General features: G+C 39.8%; 1 protein-coding gene across 4 annotated transcripts in view; it reads right to left on the bottom strand.

The window, feature by feature from the left end:
• Window positions 1-25157, bottom strand: part of DOK5 (docking protein 5) — a 156581-nt gene that overhangs the window by 54717 nt on the left and 76707 nt on the right. For 3 of the 4 annotated variants that reach the window (XM_047746338.1, XM_047746335.1, XM_047746336.1), the window contains exons 3-4: window positions 747-861; window positions 542-661 (exon numbers count right to left, since the gene is read on the bottom strand). In XM_047746338.1, coding sequence (XP_047602294.1) covers window positions 542-661; window positions 747-861 — 235 coding nt within the window. Of the gene's footprint in view, window positions 1-541; window positions 662-746; window positions 862-19050; window positions 19080-25157 lie in introns of those variants that run through there. The other variant, XM_047746337.1, reaches the window with a different exon arrangement.

Here is a 25157-nt window from a genome sequence, read left to right as displayed (position 1 = left end):
ATAAATAAATAAAAAATCAAAATAAATAAATAAATAAATAATCAGAAAGCTTTCAGTGAGATATTTTCAACGAAAAACTTAAGACCAAAAACAAAAACAAAACCCCTCATTATGTGGTAAAAATCAGTATTTTAGGACTAGAGGTGCAGGAGTGCATCAGACACGAGCTGATGGGATCAGAGCAGGAGCATCAGTCTCCCCATCTGCAAAATGAGGAGAGGAACAGCGGCTGTTTCACAGAGCTGCTGGGAAAATTCGATGACCTGATTCATCGGCCACAGACACTGGCACGTGGCAGGTTCCCCCAGGTTCCTAGCCGGTGGTATTTGTGCACTGAATTACGTCCATTATTTGTGCACTGAACACACATTAAGAAAAGAAAGACACTGAAATAGTAATACAGGATCTGGGTCAGCTAAAGGCTTCCTTTTACTCCTTCATACACTGCCTACATCTTCCAAAATGTCACGCAACGAAGACGTCTTGTGGTGGGACAAAAACAGCGTTCAAGAGAGCGAAGGAGAGAATTTTCTTTACATACCACTCTGTTCTCTCTCAACCCCAGTAGCCAGCAAGTCAGGCTCTCCGAGGCTGATGTCATTGATCCGCGTGCCCACACACTCCATCTGGAGGACTTTGCACCATTCATCGGCCTCCAGATCTGTGGAAACGTCCGCAAGATTAACAAGCGTGCCCAGTGCCTGCTTAAAAGCGAAGAGCAAAAGCCCTCCCTGCATCGGACGAACCTGATTCACAAGCGAAGGTCTTGGAGGTATCATCATTGAAATAAATCCCTATGGCGTGTTTCTTGGTGCTCTTGGGCAACCGAGCTACATTCTTCACGTTGTTGAGCTCTGTAACCTGGAAAAGGAACAAGTGCAGATCTGATCACACTCCCTGAAGGAACACGCCCAGTCACCACCACCGCACTACAGGGAGGCATAGCGAGTGGAAGGCACAGCCCTCGTGAACACTGCTTGACTGCAAAGTGCATTGTTGAGAGCTGTGAATCATGTTTGTTTTATCCTTCATACACAGCAAGGAAGGTTAGTGAATGACCTTCCTTTTTAAGTCTTCTAAAGCATATTAAATAGCATGGACTCAAAACTTCATAGAGATAGAAAGCTCATTTTAGTGTTTTTATCTCCCCGAAGATTCTCCCTAATGAATAGTTCTCGGAACTATATCCCCATCTCTGTGGAAAGCCTTTCCAATACTCCAACCCCTTGCGGTACCCCCCGTGAAGGTAACTTATACCCGTCCACCCCGTGGGAGGAAGGGAATGGTGGTCCAATTCATAACTGAGTCTTGTCACTCTTCGATAATCAGGAATGGAATGTCAGTAGTCCCCAAAATGCCCCTCTACTCGGGGTTCAAGTCTTATATTCCAAGACAAGACAGTGGTTTTGTTCCATGCTCCCCCAGTCTCTCTCGCTTACTCCGAGCTCCTCAATAGTTCACAGGGCCTCTGTTACAGTCTGCATGCTACCCTACAAAGTATCACCTTTTTCTTATCAATAGGGAAAGCCTTCCCCATCACACATGCTCCCCTTCCTTCCTCTCTCCCACAGGTGCTTGGTCCCTTACAAACTTTCATAATGTTTAACACTTTTATAAACCACCCCCCTCCCACCAAGGGTATTGGCTTATTGTGTTTCCAAAATGGCTGCCCCTCCTTCAGTTACATCCAGATTCCCGGCTGTGTTCAAGGGCTGTGATGACCGGCTGCCTGAGAGAAGGCGTGGGTGGCCTCAGGGTACTTACAAGATAAATAATGCACGTTAACAAGTTTGACCTCCCCTTATTTGTGTTATAGAAAAGAAGATATCGCCCATCGGCCTTTGGCTTCAGTACGCTCTCTCATCTTATTCCACATATAAGGAATGCTTGTCTCAAGAAGTTGGGGGCGGGGGGGGGGAGAAGCCAACATTCTCCACACATGAAATAACTTGATTATTTCATTCCCTACTTCCTAACCTCCATCGGCTCTCTTTATAGTATAAATGCAAATTTCTTGGCATAAAATATCTTAACAGTTGCTACTGACCAAATGTTTGTGGCTCCCAAAATTCACATGTTGAAATCCTACCCTTCAAGGAGACAGTATTAAAAGATGGGACCTTTGGAGGGTGATAGGTCTGGAGGGTGGAGCCCTACTGAACAGGATTAGTGTCCTTATAAAAGAGACCCCAGAGAAATCCCTCTTGCCTTCACCATGTGAGGACACAGCAAGACGATGCCTTCCATGAACCAGAAAGCAAGTTCTCACCAGACATCATATCTGCCAGTGCCTTGAACTTGGACTTCTCAGACTCTAGAACTGTGAGAATTACATTGCTGTGGTTTAATGGTTTATGGTATTTTTTATGGCAGCCCAAATGGACTAAGACATCAGTATTCCCCCAAAGCTGGCTACAGCACTACCTACTTCAGTAGGTAGCTTTAACAGCTCAACACCGCTGACTTTATTCTCCAGCTACTCCAAATCCCTCAGAGTTTACCAGATATAACTGTTGATTTTTTTTGAATATTTTATTTATGTATTTATTTATTTTAGAGAGAGAGAGACTGTGAGCAGGGGAAGGGGCAGAGGAGAGAAAGAATTTGGAGCAGACTCTGCGCTAAGTGTGGAGCCTGGCGTGGGGCTCGATCTCACGATCCTGAGATCATGACCTGAACTGAAATTAAGAGCCAGACGCTTAACTGACTGAGCCACCCAGGTGTCCTGCAACTGTTTACTCGTTGTCTATGTATTTTTGTGCCAATACCCCAATAGAAGTACTAATAGCCTCAACTACTTACTGGTGTCTCCACTTCCATGTAACCTCATAATTCACTATAAACACACGGCATCCAGATGATCTTTTCAAACACAAGTCTGATACCAGCATTTCTGTGCATAAAACAACAGTTTGGTGACTTCTCATTGCCCTGGAACAAGAAGCCAAGCCCTAGGGTAACCATCAAGGCCCTCTGTGGTCTTCCCTGCAGCTATCTTACCAGCCTCCTCCCTTAAACCTTCTGGATGAGTCATAAGTTCCAGCCAAAACTGGCTTTTGTTCAGGCCTCAGCAGGCACCACGATTCTCCTGGCACAGAGCCTTCCTTACGCTCTCCTTACTTCACTTGTGCCCACCTTATGGGTCTTAGCTCAAGTCTCACTTACCCAGAGCCCTACTGGATGCCCCCTATCCCTCCATCTAATCAGAGTCTCCAAGCTCTATCTTCTAATGACATCTTTGCCCTCAAGGTCCTCTGACAGCCACATGGGCTGTGGTTTTGTGCCTGTCTTGCCTCTAGAATGAAAATTCCCTAAGTTTTTGCTCACTACAGTGTCCCTGAATCTAACATGGTGCTTGCCACATAGTGAGAACTCAATGAATATATGTGGATTGATGAACCAAAGACCAAACACACCCACAAACTTACTTGCATGGAGCCTCTCCAAAGTGAATGCCTCTTTCTCCAGGGATATTTCACTTTTCCTTCAAGGCCCACTTCCTTGGGGAAACTTGCCCTGACCTCAGTGTGAATTACTCATTGCCTTCTCTCTGCTCCCATGTATGCTGTACGAAGCTTTGTTCTATTATCTGTTATCGTAATTAATCCATCGATCTCTCCAGCACCCACCTAGACGTGAGTCACCTATCAATGACTTACTGATGGGCTGAATCAATGATAATCATCTGAGAGTCAACATTAATCGAGCCTGCACCGTTTATCACACACTGTGCTTAGACCAGTCTTACATGATGTGTCTCATTCGAACTTCATAAACATTGTGCAAGATAGATAATATTATCAGTTATTTTCCAGCTGAAGAAGCTGTAGATGAGAAAGGTCAAGGTCATGAGCTCAAGGGCACAGCCAAAAAATGGCAGAACCAAGCTCTGAATGAGGCAACCTGACCCTAATAGCTGTGTTCTTCACCCATCTGAAATACTAAAGACTGACCCTAAATACTTTCAGCCCAGAGAATCTTTAGCCAGGGAGGTCATCTCATATTTGAGGACTTCTTTCTTTTCACTGGTGTGGGGTGGAGGGGAGGGGCACGGGTGAAGCAATGCGTGAGTGCCCCAGCCTTTATTCTGAACCCTCTACTGAGACATTATATAAAAGCAGTCCACCCTAACCTGAGGCACAGCGATGATTTTGAAATATGTCATTTCATTACACATCCATTAAAGGTAACGAGGAAGGAATGTCACCCAAAAGGGTCAGAAAATGTAGGAAGAATTGCATGAGTCAGAACACAATTACCCATTTGGAAAATTGGTTTAGATTATAAGCAACCCAACACCCCCAGCTCGGGGGAGGTGAGTGTTCACAGAGTAGGCAGGATTATGTCTGTTGTGTCAAAGGACTAGGAGGGTCTAAGGTAACAGTTCAGAATCACATCTCAATGAGCGCGTGCTTGCACACATCCCTCCCCCCACCACCCACATACACACTCTTTACTTTCAAAAGAATTGCAGTCTGCGCTAGTCCATTAACAGAGCCTTCCTCAAAATACATGCTAGAGTGAAAATTATAAGAACATTTGCAGGTATATTTACAAGTCACTTTAAAACCTGTATAAGACATAAAAGCAGAATGTATTTTTTTTTAATATTCCCCCCCTTTTTTAAAGATTTTTATTTATTTATTTGACAGAAATCACAAGTAGGCAGAGAGGCAGGCAGAGAGAGAGAGGAAGGAAAACAAACTCCCCGCTGAGCAGAGAGCCCAATGCGGGGTTCGATCCCAGGACCCTGGGATCATGACCTGAGCCGAAGGCAGAGGCTTAACCCACTGAGCCACCCAGGTGCCCCTAATATACCCTTTTTAAAAAAAGACTTTATTTACTTGTCAGAGAGAGAAGAGAGGACAAGCAGGGGGAGCAGCAGGCAGAGGGAGAAGCAGGGTCCCCACTGAGCAAGGATCCTGGTGCAGGACTCAATCCCAGGACCCTGTGATCATGACCTGAGATGAAGGCAGATGCTTAACCAACTGAGACACCCAGGCCCCCCTTTAATATTCTTTTTACAAAGACATAATTTGCCCCTAAAGAATCACTTTTGAACCAAACATAGATTTTGATAAGGTCTCAGGTTCTTGTATAATATGAATGTTATTTTTTTTTTACTTTTTTAAAAGTTTTATTTATTTCTTTGACAGAGAGAGATCACAAGTAGGCAGAGAGGCAGGCAGAGGGGGAAGCAGGCTCCCTGCTGAGCAGACAGCCAGATATGGGGCTCGATCCCAAGACTCTGGGATCATGACCTGAGCCGAAGGCAGAGGCTTAACCCACTGAGCCACTCAGGCACCCCTGAGTATTATTTTTAAATGGGAGCTAATAAGCATATCTGATCATCAAAAGTGACTGCATTGGACCCTCAATGTGACCTCAAAGAAGACGGGCATTCAGGACCAAGGAGAGGCAATACCTTCAGGTCACCTTCAGTTTGAATTTGTCTTTTCCTTATGTCTCAAAACATTTTAGGAAAAGTCCCTCCTGAGACTCTGTAGTCAGAAATTTTATTTTTCTTTCACAGTGTAAGAGAAAAGACACACCCTAAACTCTATATGAATTATGTCATTTTTGTGTAGAGATTCACAAATAAGAGGTAAAAATTTCTTCAAGGTGTAACAGCATCAAGGAGGGAGTGCCTTAAACAGTTGTAGGAGAACCACATTGCCTCTTCAAGAATCTTCTTGGAACCCATTCATTCATCAAATTTTTAAAACTCATTGTATATTAATATTTATTTATTTTTTGTTTATTCTTATTTAAAGGGAGGAAATAAGCAAAGAACCATTTCACCAGGCAGGGATAGGGAAGTGCTATAAGGACAAGCAAAGATTTGAAAAAGGATTTTGTGTGGGCTCCAAGAGGAGAAGTCTCCTATTTTACGAAAGGGGATAAGGATGTCCTTTCAGAGAAGGGAGCATATGAGCAGAGACCCAAAAGATCTGAAGAACTGAATCATATGAATACTGGGCCCAGCCACTCCAGGAAGAAGTAACAGAAAGTGCAAAGATTCTGAGGAAGAAATTTACTTGTTTGGCAAGGATGAAGTATCTTATATGTTAGAACATTTGTCCTCCTACCCTTGACATGTGCACTCAAGGATAAGCATTCTCTGCAGTACCTCCCCCCTGGCATCTCCCCACCCACCTTCCCCATAAGGCTGTGCAGCTCATGCAAAGTCAGGGGACCTAAAGAGATCAATATTCCAAAGATTTCCATTCCTCCCCCTTTTAATCTGGCCACCATTTGCTTTCCTAAGCTCACTGAGGCATCTTTATGATGATGATCTCAAATTCTTTTTCAGGTAATTCATATACTTCCATTTCTTTTTTTTTTTTTTTAAAGATTTTATTTTATTTTATTTTATTTGACAGAGAGACAGATCACAAGTAGGCAGAGAGGCAGGCAGAGAGAGAGAGGGGGAAGCAGGCTCCCTGCTGAGCAGAGAGCCCGATGCGGGGCTCGATTCCAGGACCCTGAGATCATGACCTGAGCCGAAGGCAGAGGCTTAACCCACTGAGCCACCCAGGTGCCCCTATACTTCCATTTCTTTAGGGTCATTTTCTAAAGATTTGTTACTTTGCGCTATGTTTCCTGTTTCTTCATGTCCTTTGTAAGTTTAGGTTGGGATCTGCATATTTGAAAAAACAGCCGGTCTCTCAGACTTTTTGGACTGGTTTTGTACAGGGAAAGAACCAGTCTTGAGCTGAACAATAGCTGAATTGAAAAGTCACTAGCAGGGTTCAGAACAGATCTGATCAAACGGAAGAAAGAACCAGAAAACTTGAAGACAAGTCCTTTGAAATTATCCGGTCAGAGGAAAACAATGCATGAATAAGAGAATTGCATGTTTGGGATGAGAATGTTGTCTTAGTACTCGGCTACCTGGAATTAGTCCCTGCATATCTGAACAAAGCAAGGGCTTAATCCATTACTGGGATTTATGTATTCCTTTGAAGCCACACTCATTGTTAGAGCATCACAAGCAAAATCCTTACAGCACACTTTACTTCAACTGAAGCCAAACTATAATTTCAAATATAAAATGTTAAAACATCATATTCAAAACAGAAATAGTTTTTAAAAAAACCACCATGGTTGACATGGTTTATTCCCAATTCCTTTTTTTTTTTTTTAAGACTATTTATTTATTCATGAGAGACAGAGAAAGAGAGAGGCAGAGGGAGAAGCAGGCCTCTCACGGAGCAGGGATTCTGATGCAGGACTCGATCCCAAGACCCTGGGAGCATAATCTGAGCTGAAGGAAGATGCTTAACCATCTGAGCCTCCCAGGCACCCGTTTATTTCCATTTCTATAAAAAATAATGTTTATACATGCATGCTTGCATACATACATATCCTTGTATGTATATTAGTGAGGAGGATGAAGGGTCTGGGTAGGTTTCTACTGTTTGTTTCTTTGTATTATTGTTTTTTTAATTATATGCATCCAGATTGGAAAGGAAGAAGTAAAATTATCTCTGTTTGCAGATGACATAATCTTACATGTAGAAAATCCTAAAGCTCTGTCTCTCTCTCTTGCTCTCTCTCTCACGTACACACACACCTGTTAGAAGTAACAAATGAATTCAGTAGAGTAGTAGGATGCGAAATGCACACACAAAAATCAATCGTGTTTCTAGATACTGAACAATCTTAAAAGGAAATTAAGAAAACAATCCCATTTACAATAATGTTAAAAAGAATAAACTACTTATGAATAAATGTAACCAAGGAAGAAAAAAATTATGCACTGAAAACTATGAAACAGTGCTGAAAAAAGTTAAATAAGGTATAAATAAGTGAGAAGACATCCCTAGTTCATGCAGTGAAAGACTTAATATGGTTAAAATGTCCACATTTGGGGCACCTGCCTGAGTGGCTCAGTCAGTTAAGTGTCTGACTCTTGATTTCAGCTCAGGTCATGAGATCAAGCCCAGGGTCAGGTTCCCTGCTTGGCAAGGAGTCTGCTTGAGATTTTTCTCTCTCCCTCTCCTTCTGCTTCTCCGAGCCCTGTGCTAACACACACATTCTCTCTCTAAAATAAATTTAAAAATCTTAAAAAAATAAGTAAATAAGATAAAATTTCCATACTACTTAAAGTTACCTACAGATTCAATGCAATCTCTTTCAAAATCCTGCTGCGTTATTTGCAGGTATAAAAAGGCCATCCTACAACTTATACGGAACCACAAAGGACACTGAATACATATTCAAATGATCTTGAGAAAGAATGAAACTGAAGGCTTCACACTTCCTGAACTTCAAAACATATTACAAAGCTACAGTAACCAAAACAGGATGGAACCAGCACAAAGACAGACATACAGACTGATGGAAAAAAATAAGGAGCTCAGCTGCTGCATCTATGCCAGGAACCCACAACAGGAAAAGGAAGAGTTTCTTCAACAAACGGAATTGGGAAACTGCATATCCACAGGTGAACACATGTGGTTGGGTCCTCATCTTACATAAAAATCAACTCAAAATTGATTAAAGACTTAAATGCCTGTCTTCAGAGTATAAACTCCTAAAGAAGACATAGAAGAAAAAAAATGTCATAACACTGGCCTTGGCAATGACTTACCAGATATGGCACAAAAGCACAGGCAACAACATTGAAAATTTGACAAATGGGACAAAACAACAACAACAACAAAAAACTTCTGTGCAGCAAAGAAAACAATCAACAGAATGAATAGCAACCTAAGGAATGGGTGAAAATATGTGCAAACCACATATCCGATAAGGGCTTAATACCCTTACAACTCAATAGCTAAAAAGCAACCCAATTTAAAAAAATGAGCAAAAGACCTGAACAGACATTTTCCCGAAGACCTAGAAATTACCAACAGGTATATAAAAAGTTGCTAAACATCACTAATCCTCAGGGCAATGCAAATCAAAACCACAGTGAGATATCACCTCTCCCATGTGAGGATGGCCATGATTTTAAAGAAAAACAAAACGAAACAAACAAAAAACCAGAAAGGAAATTGGAAGTTTTGTGAATTGTCGGCAGGAATGTAAATTGGTGTAGCCACTATGGAAAACAGGATTGAGGTTCCTCGAAAAATTAAAAATAGAACTACCACATGATCAAGCAATCTCACTTCTGAGTATACCGTATATATAAATATATATAAAAACAGGATCTCAAAAAGATACATGCCCATGTCCATAGCAGCATTTCTCACAACAGCCAAGACATGGAGACAACCTAAATGGCCATGGATAAATAAATTAAGAAATATGGTATATGCATACTACAGAATATTACTCAGCCTTAAAAAAAGACGGAAATCTTATCATTTGTGACCACATGGATGAACCTGGAGGACATCATGCTACACAAAATAAGCTGGTCATAGAGGGACTAATACTACATGATTCCACTCATACAAGGTATCCATCCACAGTAGGGAAAATCAGAAGCAGGAATTTGAATGGTGCTTGCCAGGGGATGGGGAGAGGGGGAAACCAGAAGCAGCTGTTCAACAGGCACAGGGTTTCAATCATATAAGGTGAAAAAGTTCTAGAGATCTGCTGTACAACAGTGGGCACATAGTAGACAATACCGTATTGTATACTTAAAAAGTTATTCAGAGGGTAGATTTTGCGCTTTGTGGTTTTTACCACATTAAAAAAAAAATTCTGTAGCAAAAAGTAGTTAGAACTTAGGAACATTATATTCTTTCCATTGTATTTCTTTTTAAATGCTAATTCCTGTTGATGGCCAGAGGTCCTGGTCTTCTGCTGAGGGTAGTAAGAAAATCTGCTCTTATGGTGAATTTACTTCAATAGAGAAGTGAGCTGATGGAAAGCAAAAGATTAAGTAAACATGAATAGAGGTGTTACAGTGACAACAAGCATTAATGAATAAATGACAAATGACTGAAAATTAAGAAAAATACCATAAACCTACCACTATTGATCTAATCCTAGTATGAAACTGAGTTTCATTTTATCTCATTTTCTATTGAGTCAACAGTGCAGGGGACTCAATGGACTTAAAGGTCCTAGAGGCACCCAGAATGGCTCCCATTGGCTTGGCAGAAGCATGACAACCGACTGTTGACAGAAGCTTGGTAAAGGCTTGGTTCCCACTTGAAATCCCAAAGGTCACCCTTCTGAAAGGCATCACTTGTTTTCCTTTTGACTTTTTTGCCCATGTCATGGTTGCATTTCCTGCATGAGAAAGACAATAAAGTATTTCGAGCCTCATGACCAAAATCTGAAATATCTCTGAGAAATAGGATTTAAAGGACGAAAGAACTATTCCAAAGAGAGGTCTAAAGGCAGGTCCAGACACTTTTTCATCTCTAATAGAAGAGTCTGGAAAGCAGAAAAGAAGTTGAATTTTGTGGTTAAAAATGGTATATAAATAGACTTGAAATATTTTTTTACCTATTCTTTTATATACTCTCCATGCTAAAACAATAGCAGATCCCAAGTTAGGCAATTAAAATAACCTCTGTTTATCTGGGAGGCTGCTACCAGTCTGCTTACCTTTTCAAATTAACCTGTGACCTCTCAGTTTCAACCTCGCTTTTCATTTACTAGAATATATTTAAGCTTACCGGCTCAAGAGACTTTTCTCTTGAAACGAAGCTAAAAAACAGGTAGCTATCAAAAAAGTCTGGAAATATCTACATAGCTTACTGAAAATGTCAATATCAGGACGTTTGAAATGCTTGATTTTTCTCTAGAAACTGTATGTTTACTTTCAAGAGCCCTGCTTAGTGTCAGGCTTAATCTGATTTTGCACATCCTGGGGCCATTTCTTTCTGAGAGAAATTATCATGGAGCAATTAAAAATTCACAGAAGACAGTGGTTCCTTAAAAATTCTGCTGGTAAAAGATAACACTAAATAGGGAGTTCTCTGATGCATAAAGTGTCTTCTAAGTATGGAGGTTGGAACAGATCAGGCAATGATAAGACTTGGGAAAATAATTCTGTCTGTAGGATTTGGAGGAATTTAAAATAAGACCAAAGGTAAAATCTGCCCCTTGTAGTGATCTCCATTTTCTACCATTTATGGAATTATTTGTTCATAAGCACCCATTCTCCCCCAGTCCTTCTGATTCTTTGCTAATGAGTTTGGACTTGGCCATGCAACTGGCTTTGGCTAACAGAACATAACCTGATAGGCCTGTCCAAGAAGATGTTTTAAATGCATGCATAATTAGATCAGTTCTACCCTCCTTAAGCTTCAACCTTCCACTATATGAGCATAATGTTCCCCACCTTCCTGGATCTCTGAATGTACAGACAGATGGATCTCATCTGTCTGTACATTCAGACAGATGGATGGATCTCAACTGAGTGAAATTAATCCAGCTGTGCTCAGTCCACCCACAGCCAAGCCAGACCCCTCCTGTAACAAGGGCAGGAGATAAAGACACACAGCTATAGGCTACTACGATTTTGGAATGGTTGCCACAGCAGAAGTTAGTTAATAGACCCTCTGTTCGATTTTCTTTTGGCCAAGAATTTTCATAGAGATTTCCTCTCAAATCTTGCTACACAATAATGTTGCTTTTTGAACAAAGCAGACCAGATTGCCTAGTCCAATACATAATGATCAACTAGGACATTGGTTATCAGTTTTACTTAGTAGTCAAATCAGCTGTTTTGTTTTTTTTTTTTTAATTTTTCAGGAGAAATCTTGCACAGTGTCACGAAGTAAAAATAAAGTCTTTGTTAAATTAAAAGGAGATAATCTGAACTAAACTCATCTTTCCTACTTGGATCTTAAAGTATTGAAGAAAACTCAGCTTTTCAGAAACCACTTGCTTATTGTGGGTACATACGGTACTACGCTTTATAACTTGGGCTCCTGCTCACGGCAATTCTGCTTGAGACACCCAGAGTAGGAAATTACATACCGGTCCTGTGGACTGGACACACATGGTAAAGGAACGAAATCTTGAGAAGACAGCCCAGCGCATCTTTACGTGCCTACACACCTGTGTAACCACCACGCATCACCACTATTTTTTTGTCACTATCACCACTTTGTCACTATCACCACTTCCTGGGTCAGAGCTGCTCACAAATAAGATCATGACTTTGATCTCTATCATGGGTGGTTAGTTCTTTTAAAAAGCTTTTTATAAATGGAATCATTGCATATGTATTTTTCCATGTCTACATCCTTTCATCCAACCTCACTTCTGTGAGGTCCTTCCAGGTTGACTCAGATATGTCTCAGAGGTTTTGGTCTCTATGTGGTATTCCACTTTGGGAATGACCATTTGGTTTTTAAAATTTTGGCTTGCCTTCATTTTAGATGTAGCTCTGGTAGAAATGTATAAGTGATTTTAAGAAGCATACTGTTGGAATATTACATTTTTATCTAATCTAATCTATCGTCTCTGCGTACAGCTGTTAAAGTAATTTAAATTAGTTCCTATGATTGACATTTTGGGAATTAGTTCAGTCCTTTTCTATGCTGTTTTTAAAAGATTTTATTTATTTATTTATTATTTATTTATGTAAAGACTAATGGGGGAGGGGCAGAGAGAGAGGAAGACAGAGCATCTCAAGCAGACTCTGCGCTGAGTGCACAGCCCAACATGGGGTTCCATCTCAGGACCCTGAGAACATGACTTGAGCTGAGATCAAGAGTCACACACTTAGCTGACTGAGCCGCTCAGTAGCCCCAGACATTTTTTTTTATTCTTTCTCATCCATTTATTTGTTTTTTATTTTAAGATTTCACTTATTTATGACAGAGAGAGGTAGTGAGAGAGGGAACACAGGCATAGGGGAGTGGGATAGGGAGAAGCAGGCTCCCCTCTAGGCAGGGAGCCCAATATGGGGTTCAATCCCAGGACTCTGAGATAATGACCTGAGCGGAAGGCAGATGCTTAATGACTGAGCTACCCAGGTGCCCCTTATGTTTAGTTTTTTAAAAACAAAAATTTTGTCTTTTGCCCTTTGCTTTTTGCTTAGTGAACTTTATGTTCATCATATTCTTTTCGAAAATTTCACTGTGAATATTTCCAACTGAAAAGCTGAAAGAATAATACAATGGGCTTTATCACCTAGAATTCACAATTATCGACATTTTGCCACCTTTACTTAGTTTGCTTCATCTCTCTTTACATTTAAACATGTGAGGGTGTGTGTGTGTGTATGCACACTTGCATACACACTTGGTTTGGGTTGAAGTATTTAAAAGTAAATTACAGACAGAAACACACATCACCCCTACAACTTTGCAAATAGTTTTTGTCAATAGCAGGGATCACCGACATCACCTCAATGCTATTTTCACAACTAAGAAAATGGGCAATAACTCCTTGTATTATGTCATTACCAACCCATCTTCAAAGCTCCCTAAAAGTCCCCCAAATGCCTTTTAGCGCTGTGCCCACGTCCCTCCACCACCACCCAGTCCAGGATATCCAACAAAGAAGAGTCCCCACACTTTATAAATGACATTATCGCTTTGAGAAGATCATGTCAGTTTTCAGGTAGAATATTCCATGTTCTAGATAGGTTTGTTTTTCCATGGTGACCTCAATTTTCCTACCCCTTGCATGTCTTCTGAATGGAAGCTATATCTAAAGGGTTGATGAGATTCAGATAACATTTTTGTTGAGAATACTCTGGAAGGGATGTTGTGGGCTTCACATCACATCATATATCAGAAGATACATAATGTCAGAATCCTCCTCTTTAAGTGATGTGCAGTCTGATCACCTGGGGGTAGTCACCACTTCTCTCTCTCATAAAATAGCAATTTCTGCATTTGTATTTAAGCTGGGTGACACTTTGGTATCATGTGAATGTCCTGTTCCCCAACCACCTGTCCAGGCATTATCTCAGCATCCACTGAAGACTGTCATCTGAAACAAAATGCTATTCTTTTTATCACGATGGTCACACGATGGATAGAATAATGTATAAAATTGCTGTATCATTATATTGTACAACTGAAACTAACATAACACTGCATGTTAATTAGATTTCAAATGAAAGTTTTAAAAACACTATTCTTCTTAATAATTGATCTCTTACCCTAAGCCCATATTCTATGATTGCCAGATTCAAGATAAATACTGATTGAGGGAGCTATTACTGTTCCCACCCCCATTCTGCTTTTTATTAAAATAATCTGGAAGCACAGATCACAGATATTACTAGAGTTGCTATTCTTATTCAGCTATTATTTCAAAATTGTGTAACTCCTGCGTTTAATCAGGGGAGCAAGCTCACCTATCAAGAATTTATTGTGTCTGTCGAGCTCATGTAAGTGCCTACCGTACACTCCTTATACATTTGAGCATCCTCACCCTTTTTTTTTTAATTTTATTTATTTATTTGACAGACAGAAATGACAAGTAGGCAGAGAAGCAGGCAGAGAGAGAGCAGAGGGGAGGCAGGCTCCCTGCTGAGCAGAGAGCCCAATGCGGGGCTTGATCCCAGGACCCTGAGATTATGACCTGAGCTGAAGGAGGAGGTTTAACCCACTGAGCCACCCAGGTGCCCCGAGCATCCTCATCCTTACTCTTCCACGGCGACATGCCAATAGCTGAGCTGCTGTACACAACTGGGTAGCTTCCATAAGAAGAGAACCAGGCCATTTGTGACCTGACACCATCATCAGTCTCGTCCTAGGCATTTCTGCAGGGACAACCAGCCAACTGTTAGCCCAACCGCCAACTCCTCACTATAGTTAGTTTGGATCTATGAAAACCATGCACAGGTGAATACAGGAGTCCACTCAGATTATATTTCCAGTGCCTGCTGAGAAGGGATATTGGTGATTCTTTGCTTCTCAAGCCTTCATTGGCACTTGCATACCATCTTATCGGGATGTCAAATCCTCTGCCTGCAATGAGGCAACCTTCCTTCATCAGACACTCAAGGCAGATGGTGAAGGCGGTCAGCTCCTGGACCGACACAGGAAACGACAGAAGGCCACCTCGCTGGTGGTGTGCTTTTTGGCTCCAGTGTCTGATTATGTTGGATGGCGCAGCCTGAAAATCAGTCTGAACAAACTTTGATTCACTTTTCTCAAGATAAATTCCAACCTCGTGTTTTCCACCCCCAGATTCTGGGTTCCTCTAAGGGAAATGGATTTCCTTCCATGACTGGAAGAAATAAAGCTGCACACTGCACATGTATCCATCTACGTCCTGCTCATCTAATGGACAGTTCCTGGGAGATCTCAGAGTGTTCCTAAACATCTCTCTGCAAATACAGTCTACTGCAATGCCAGGCGTCATTATACGAAGGGATACAACTCTACAGAAATAAAGGCAGTGCACAATTTATTGCTTTCCTTATCCTAAAAGCTCAACTGGAAACCATTTCATTTATACGGACGGTCTTTTCAAGTCTCTCAAGCAGGAACACTTGGTACTTGCTTTTCTTTTGCCTAGAAACACTCTTCCTTTAGATACCTCCATGACTCCCTTCTGCCCTACCTTCAGCTCCTCACATTCTATCTTCTTAATAGCACCATTTCTGATTACTCTATTTGAAATTGCAAACTCTCATTCCATACTTCTTATCCCTTTTCCCTGCTTTAATTTCTTCCTTAGCATTTATCAGTCATATCAACATACTATATCTTTTACTTGTATATTTCCTTTATGTCTGTTTCTTCCCCATTAAAGTAGGGGTAGAGAGCCATTCATGTGGAATTGAGGAGAAGGGCAACCCTTGGAGATCAGCTGTGAGCAGCTGGCTTGCCCATACATGGCGGGCACGGGAAGGATAGGAGCATGGCCTGAGGGTGAAGGTGAGGCCTGGGGAGGCCAGCAGACCACCAGGCAGTAAGTGACAACAATGTCAGACCAAGAGGAGAGAGAAGACAAGGAGAGATCTGAGAGCTTCGTGGCCACTATGCAGTTCCTGGTTTCTAGTTTTCTGCATATCAAAAACACAAAGTACTATGACTCCATCAAAGGAAAGAAATATTCAACACTCCCCCCAATTACAGATAAATCTTTAAGTATGCCATCCAATTAGGAATTTCCCCCCAAAAAAGGACTGCCAAATTAACTTGGCTCTTTAAAGCCATGCTCCAGATGTGTTATTTATCATAAATGATAGCATTCATGGAATACATGTTTAACAGCCAGCAATTAACAAAGTGGGCACACTTTAAAAGTTTAAGTTGATACCGATAGAGTTTTGCATTAACAACTTGGAAAACAATCGCAAATTGCACAATTCAATTTTCCAAATGGATTATTTTGGAACCAGACGGAAAAGGGTTGAAATTTCTTCTGGTGTTTCAAGGGGAGATTAATACAATGGGGTTTTTAAAAATGCATAAGTTCCCTTGAGGAATTGATATATTCCTGTCAGAATTATGTAATTAGTCAACATTATGTGGGAATATTAAGTATATTTCTTAATATACTGCAAAGTATATTGTGTGCTGCAAAGTCAAAAGCCATTTAGGAAAACAAGAATTTGATTTCCCATTTTTCTCCTCCTTTTGCTGAAGGTAATTTACAGATGATGATTTATTTATGTTTACAGAGTAAAAACAAGACCACTACCTAAAAGGCAATTTTCTGCTCTGCTTTTGTAGGCTGTATCCTAATTATTTTTCCCCTTGTGGGACTGAATGAATTAAGTAAGCAATTCACTTTGTATATGCAAATGGAAAAGCTCTGCGGAAGCTTCAAATTGCTTCATTCTCAAAAAAAAAAAAAAAAAAAAAAAGCTAAGGCCATTATCTTACTGAAAATGAAGAGGCATAAGCCCCTTTAACTTTTGTGGATTGTCTCTGAAAATAAAAGCAACATGAAAACAATCCATTTCTGGGTCCATAATGTTTTCTTAAGTATTGATAAAATAACTACTATTATTATTGTGGTTATTACATTATTATTATCTGTTGAAAATGTTCAAAGTACTTGAAAACACCCTAATAAACATTTCTGTTACACATCTCCAAAAAATCTCTTATGGCGTATTCCAAACCTTTTAACTTTTTTAATATCGTCTTTCCCGGAAAAGCACCCATGGTTTGAAGTTACAGTGCCGGGAAGCAGGGACAGGCAAATAAGAAGAGATATGCTCCGTTCTAATCAAAAGTCCCCATCCAAAACATCCCTCCCCACTAGCTTCCCCTAAGGACCCTGAACGTGGCAGTTTAAATAAATGTTTCATAAAAGATTTCTTAAGAAAGAACCAGTCTAGACAGTTATATCCCAGTCCCCATATAGATGGTTCCATTCTTTCCAAAAATACCTACATGCCCTTGGTCACTTAAAATAAATTGGACTAGTGTCTGTCTGAGTTATAAATTTGGACTGTCTCCCCGAGGAAGGGATCTTTATTTGTCCATGGAAATAACTGAAATGATCCATTTGTTGCATCTTCCTTAAAAATAAAAACCCCCACACACCAAAAAACGTGCTTAAACTGGGAAGTCTGACCATGAAATTGATAGGATGGAATCTGGAGTGAAGGGCACTTCCCTACACTGTCAGTGGGTATGCATTTTTGGATAATCTATCTGGAGACAAGTTGGCAGGAGCTACAAACATTTTAAAGGTGCGAGATGTTATCCGAAAATATCACTTCTAGGACTTTTCTTCCAAAAAGATCAGAGCATGAGTACATAAAGACAGATGCACAAGTTTTCCACTGTGATAGAATCTGTATTAGCAAAATATTAGAAACCCTTTAGTCCACTGATTTGGTTATTTTTAAACAGATTAGGGTCTATCAGTATTTAAGTGTACTGCTGAGCTATTAAAGAGGTGTAAGCACTAATTACTGGCTTGAAATTACAGTCAAAACATTTATCTCATAAACCAAAATATTTTATAATAATAAATATATAAACATATATATTATATAAATATATTATAAATATAAATATAAACAAATATATATATTATATAAATATAATAAACCAAAACATTTATCTCGGAAACCAAAATATTTTGAATGGGAAAGGAATTCCTACTAAAAGTTATGTAAGGACTTGAGGTTCACAAGGAGTGAATATCCTGGGGAAATCTGTATTTACAATCTTCTTAAACAAAATATGGGTAGCATATAATGAATTACTCCATTTTTGTTTTAAAAATATTATCTGTGTATGTGTGTGAATATGTTTCTCATTGTATATATAGAGAAAAGGGTCTGAAAAGTACACAATCTATCAGTATTTTTTTCTGAGGATTGGGCCTAGGGTCCAGGATAGGGTTCTTTTCTTTTCTTTTACTCCATGCACTTCAGAATTGTTTAAATTTGTTACTGCATGATGTTTATAACTTAAAAAAAAGAGGACGAGAAAAACAAAAGGAAGAAATCTGCCAAAAAATTTTAGATGGAGGAAGTGGATCTCCATCCTTTGTCAACAACAAATCTCCTTCACTAGTGACTCATTTGGCAAACAGCATTCTGTGATTTCTTCCACACCCAAAACCATTTGGCTAATTTTTCACCAACTTCAGAAAACCCACTTTTTTCTTTTGATGCCATTTATTGAGAGCTTTTGTATGCACCTCCATTATAGTCAAGTGTTTCTATATAGATCAAGTCCTAAAGATACACGCTTTTAAGAAATTCATGTAATATATATGCATGGGTGGGGGGGAAGTATTTATTAAACAATGAACTTTGTAGCTTAATGTTCTATTTGTCTTATCCTTATTTTGGTATGTGTATATGTATATGTGTGTTTCTTAACAATATAACTAAGTCAAACAAACTAACAGTGTTAGAGTAAGCAGATTAAATTTTCATAAACTCTCAAAAACTGGGGACTCTATCCAAAATGCAAGGACAATTAATCATTTCAAATGATAAGTCAAATAACTGTGGGATAAGAAAAAAGTCATTTAAATGACATGATTGTTTTATCAGGTCCTAGGTCAGAAATGACTGGTTTACACAAGTTAAGTATTTAAACCAAAAAGACTTCAAACCTCATGGATATTAAATGAAATAATCAGGTATAAACTTAACAAAACATGCACAGGATATGGAGGTGGAATATTGCAAAATGCTGATGAAAGAAATTTTAAAAGAATCAAGTAAATGGGGTGACATACCATGTTCATGAAGTGAAAGACGATACAGAAAAGATGTTAGTTCGCCCACAATTTGAGGTATACAGGTTTAATATAACTCTTCTCAAAATCCTAACATAGGTTCTCTATAGACACGGATCAGCTCTATTTAAAATTTTATGAAAAGACAAGAGAATAATTGTATCCAATATTAAAAATTATTACATATCTTCAGTAATCAAGAGGGTATGGTATTACTAGAGAGATAGATACATGGCTCAACGGAAAAGAATAGAGAATCCAGGAACAGATCCATGCTAATATGCCCAAATGATTTTTGACAAATGTGCAAAAGCAATTCAATGCCAAAAGAAAAACTTCTTTCTTTTTATTTTATTTTTTTTAACTTTTTTTTTTAAACTTCTTTCTTTTTAACAAATGGCATTGGAGTAATTGGAAATCCATAGGTAAAAAGAATGAAACTCAACCTACCCCCGACACCTTATACAAAAACTAAACTCAAAGTGATTCATGGACTTAAATGTGTAACATAAAATTATAAAATGTTTGGGGAAAAACAAATAAACAAACAAACAAACAAATGGAGAAAACGTTTAGCATCTAAAGCTAGGCAGAATTCTTATATTTGATATGAAAGCATATTCTATAAAGGTAAAAATTCAAATACCGGACATCATCCAAATTAAAACTTTTGTTCGGCAAAAGACCCTGTTAAGAGTATGAAAAGATAAGCTGCAGAATGGGAGAAATTATTTGCAACCACATATATGACAAAGGACTCATATCTAAACTATATTTAAAAAAAAAAAAACTACCAAAAAACCTCAAAACCAAAAACAAATAAAATAAAAACTTCCAAAACTCAATAGTTAAAAATTGGCAAAACACATGAAGAGATATTTCATAGAAAAAAATATACAGATGGTAAGTTAACTGTATAAAAATATGTTCAACATCATTAGCCATTAAGGAACACAAATGAAAACCAACATTAGACATCACTAACAGAACGACTTAAAAAAAAAAAAAAAAAACAGTGACAGCACCAAATGCTGGTGAAGATGCAGAAAAACTGGACCACTCATATGTTGCTGGTGAGAATGTAAAATGGCACAGCAACTCTGTAACAGTTTGGCAGTTTTTAATAAAACTAAAGATACAACCCCATATGATCTAGCAATTGCACTCTTGGGAATTTATCCCAGAGAAATAAAAGTTTTATTGGTAATAACTGAAAACTAGAAACAACCCAGATGTTCTTCTATCAGTGAATATAAACAACCTGTGGTAATCCCTACTAAGCAATAGTACTCAGCAATAAAAAGGGTTATTGATACACACAACTTGGATCAATCTCAAGGAAATTACGGTAATTGAAGAAAGCCAATCTCAAAAGGTTATATACTGCATGATTCTTGAAAAGAAAAAAAATATAAAAAACATGTTAGTGCCTGCTGGGTAGGGACCTGGGAGATGTAATTACAAAAGGAAACACGAGGGATATTTTCACTGACGAAATCCTTCTCTCTCTTAACTAAGCCCACAGGTGAGAAAACTGCACAGAAATAAACACACGCACACACATGAGTATGGGTAAACCCAGGCAAATCTGAATGAAATCAGTGGATCGTATTAACGTCAGGATCCTAGCTGGGATACTGTATTACAGATTTGCAGAATGTTACCACTGGGGAAAACCAGATAAAGGATACACATTAACTCTGTGTTATTTCTTACCACTGCATATAAATCTACAATTATCTCAAAATAAAATGTAACACTGAAAAATGTAAACAGATGATTTTCAAATGTGTTCCCCGGAATATCTCTATGAGCCTCTGGGAACATGAGGACCAGTGGGGGAAGAATGAATGTGGGCATCTCTCTTCCCCACTCCAACCTCCACTCCTGCTTCCGTGAGAACAGCTCTTCTATGCACTTAAATGCTGGGCTAGCGAAACAAAGTACTTGAACTAAAGACTCTACAGCAGGGAGGCAGTGTGCCATGGGTGTTAAGAATGTGCGCTTTGAAGCCAGAATGCCTAGGATCCAGATCTAAATCTGCCACTGCCCAACTGTATAATCTTGAGCATGTGCCTCCACTTCACTCATCCTGAACTTCCTCATCTGTAAAATGGGAATGATAAGACTCTCTGCTTCATAAAACTGCTGTTGTATTGAACTAACATATCTGAAGAATTTTGTTCAGTGCTGACTGGGACAAAGTAAGGCCTTAATAAATATCAGCTATTATAATGATCAAAGGAAAACCTCTAGATTAAATGGTACTGTCCAAAAGCACATGCATTTATTTAAAGATGTTATTTATGATTTATTCCAAAGGGCTTACAGAGTATAAAGTGCCCACCTTACATTATTTTTAAAAAATCCTCACACAACCTTGGGAGGCTAGTCTTATTATCTTTTCCCCATGTTGTAGATTAGGAACTTAAGACAAAATTTAAGTGTAATGGACAGCCTTTCTGTCCCAAAACCCATGGCGTACTGTATTCTCCCTTCTACCACAAATTCAACCAACATCTAATGAATGCTTATTATATTCCCTATGTTGATAAAGATGCTGAGGACAGAGCTGAACACACAAGACAGGATCTTGTCTGTGTGTTCCTGGGGCATACTGTTAACTAGCAGCAAACAAGTATAGAAATAAATGAATGACATACTTTCAACAGTGTTAAATGTTATGAATTTAATAAGAAATGTGATTCAGACTTGCACGGAGGGTTCAAATAAGGCCTTTCTGAGGCAATGATATTTAAGTTAATATCTAAAGTAAGAGGGTTCCTGGATCACTCAGTGGTTAAGCGTCTGCCTTCAGCTGAGGTCATGATCCCAGGGTCCTAGCATCAAGCCCTGCATTGGGCTTCCTGCTCAGTGGGGAGACTCCTTCTTGCTCTCCTCTGCCTGCCACTCCCCCAGCTTGTGCTCCCTGCACAAATAAATAAGTAAAATCTTAAAAAAAAATTAAAATAAAATAAGAGACGAAACCATGGGAAAGTCTTTGTAGACCAAAGGAACAGCCGATGCAAATGTCCTGAGGTGGAACAAAAGTTCAGCAAGGTGATGAGTGTCATGAGATAGTCTGAGATGTGTGCTGGAACAGAATCACTCAAGGCCTTTGTTTGTGGTAATGGCAATGGGTTTAATTATGATTCTAAGGGTGTTGGGAAGCCTCAAGAAAAAAAAAAAATTCCTTCGGAGCCATCACTTTGAAACCAGCTTGTTTTACAACTCACAGGTGATATGGGACCCAATGCCCAGGGCAGACAGCATGCTGAGTGTAACAATTTGGATTGACGGCACCTTCAGTCCTGAATCACGCATGGTTGTACTACCTGATAGACTTATTCCTTCTCTCTGATTTGGTTCTCTTTGCCTTCCTCTACTCTTGTAGGGGCCATATACGGAATAAACCTATCTTTGACAGTTTTAATGGGTGTTTGGACTAAAATAATACCTCGTGATGAATGTGTGTGGCTCTGATGAAAATACTATTGTAGCTGAAGTGTTGCGAAGTTCCTCATCACAATGCATATATGCATGTGTGTGTGCGTGTGTATGTGTGTGTGTGCATGTGTGTGTGTGTGCGCGTGTGTATGTGTGTGTGTATGTGTGTGTGTGCGTGTATAGACACACACCTAAGCCCAATGTAAATAACTGAAAGAAAGTAAGATGTTATATTCATCACAAAATATGACAGTTTTTTGCAGTTTATGCATGCTACAGTCAACCTACTAAGTACACCGTCTCATGCGGACTCCCGCAAGATGATGATGTTCTCCTTCTACTATTACCCAAGAGGTAACTTAAAGACTAAAAAAAAAGAAAAAAAAATGGGGTGGGAAAGCCTACAAGTCAGGGCAACCCAGAGAGACATCTGACTTTGGTCTTTGCTGTATTTTACAAATACATTTACATGTTAGAAGTTCTCACCAAAAAGATCTGCATTTCCAGTTTCCTCTGAAAGAGTGGAATGGGTGACAACCGTGGGCTCCCCTTTCTCCAAGGCAGCAATAATCTGGAGTTGGATAATATGAAAGCGAAGAAAACCCAGCAAGTTGGAGCAGAGACAAGCAAAGGGTGGAGGCAACGGTACCTTCATCGTATGAGGTTGTGTGTCAAGAAGTTCTTCCCAGCATTAATGGGGAAAGGCACAGACGTTTAAGTGTATTACTGAATGTTGCACATATAGTCGGTAGTTCTTTAAAATAATGTAATCACCACCGTTCATAAGGAAAAGGAAAGAGCCAGTGAGGGACTGTATACCTGAGCCACATCACTGACTTCCTAACGTGGTGAATCTGTTCATAATGTAGGAGGTTGACAAAATAGAGAGATAAACATATCATTTAGAGTTACAGAAACAGCTACCAAGAAAATGAAAGGAAGTTACGAAGGTGCTGATTAGGTCTGGGGAGGTGCATGAGCTTCCTAGGGCTGCCGTAACAAACATCACAAACTGGGGGTCCTGAACATCAGCAATGTCTTCTCTCTGCAGGCCTAAGCCCAAAATCAAGGCGTCAGTGGGAGTGCTTCCTACTGAAGGCTCTGAGTGAGACTCTGTCCCAGGCTTCTCCCCTAGCTTCTGGCCGAGGCACAGTCCCTGGCATCCCCTGGTTTGCGGCGGAATCCTTCCAATCTCTGCCCCCATCCTCCCCAGTATGTCTGCGTCTTTTCTTACCAGAACACCAAACCCAGTAACCTCATCCTAAACTGATGACGTCTACAAAGACCCTATTTCGAAATAAGGCCATAGCCACAGGAATTACATACATAATTCAGCCCACAATAGGAGGGGAGAGATGAAGGAAACAAGAGTTAATTTTTATCATAAGCCCTTCGGTATCATTTGATTTTTTTAATCCTGTGTGTTATTTTATATAGATTTTTAAAAATTTAAATATCTGGGGGCAGCTGGGTGGCTCAGTGGGTTAAGCCTCTGCCTTCGGCTCAGGTCATGATCTCAGGGTTCTGGGATCGAGCCCCACATCAGGCTCTCTGCTCAGCAAGGAGCCTGCTTCCCCCTCTCTCTCTGCCTGCCTCTCTGCCTACTTATGACCTCTCTCTGTCAAATAAATAAATTCTTTAAAAAATTAAAAATTAAAAAAAAATTAAATATCTGTACAAATGTGACAGGGCTGTCTTTATTATTAGACTAATTATTATTAGTCTTCTCTGTAGGACAAAACCATGCAGCAATTTCCAATGACAGAGACTTTGGTATGATTCACACAGCTCTTTTTATGCTCCAAATACCAAAGGGTCTCCTAACATTTCCACTATGCGGTACTAGCATAAGTAGGTCACAGATCATTTCCCAGGTACCCTCAGTGTCCCTGGGATCAAAAGCAGTCACTGTGCCAAACACTGTGGTGGGCCCCAAGGACACGTAAAGCTGAATAAAGCACAGTTCAAGGAAATCACACTCAACAGAGAGGATCACAGCAGGTCCTCTTGGTGGTCACGGAATTCCCTACCCAGAGTGCACTGGGCAATGAGGAAAATGTGTTCTATTGTCTCTACCAACGAGGGTAAACTCTATCAGCTCTTCGCTGCACATGAGAGAAAATCCAAGATTATGAAGTCCGAATACGACAGGAGTTACTCCTGTCACATGAGAGAAACAGAGAGTCTAGGGCTTACCTGATGTTCTGTGGTACTACAGACTGAGTATCTGTGTCCCCACAAAATTCATATGTTGAAACCCAATGCCCAACGTGAAGGTATTAGAAGTGATTCCATCATGAAGGTGGAGTGCTCATGAATGGAATCATTGCCTTTATAGAAGGGAATCCAGAGAGCTCCTTCATGCCTTCCACCACATATGGACACACCAAGAAGTGAGCAATCTGAAACGCAGGCGAGGGCCTTCACCAGAATCAGACCATGCCAGCACCCTGATCTTGGACTTATAACCACCAGAACCACGTGACTGCCTATTGTATGAGTCACCTGTCTATGATATTTTGTTACTGTAGCCTGAACCAGATGAGGACACAAGGTGTCAGGGAGAACAGACCAGCCCTCAACATCTTCCTTTACACTTTTATGGGACATGTCCTGGTGCTCTGCCATCCTCGACCCATGGTCTTTTCCATACTGTGGGC

The sequence above is a fragment of the Lutra lutra genome, chromosome 9 (genome assembly GCF_902655055.1).
Source record: "Lutra lutra chromosome 9, mLutLut1.2, whole genome shotgun sequence".
NCBI lineage: Eukaryota > Metazoa > Chordata > Mammalia > Carnivora > Mustelidae > Lutra > Lutra lutra.
The sequence above is the reverse complement of the archived record's forward strand: the minus strand, read 5'-3'. Positions and strand labels throughout refer to the sequence as shown.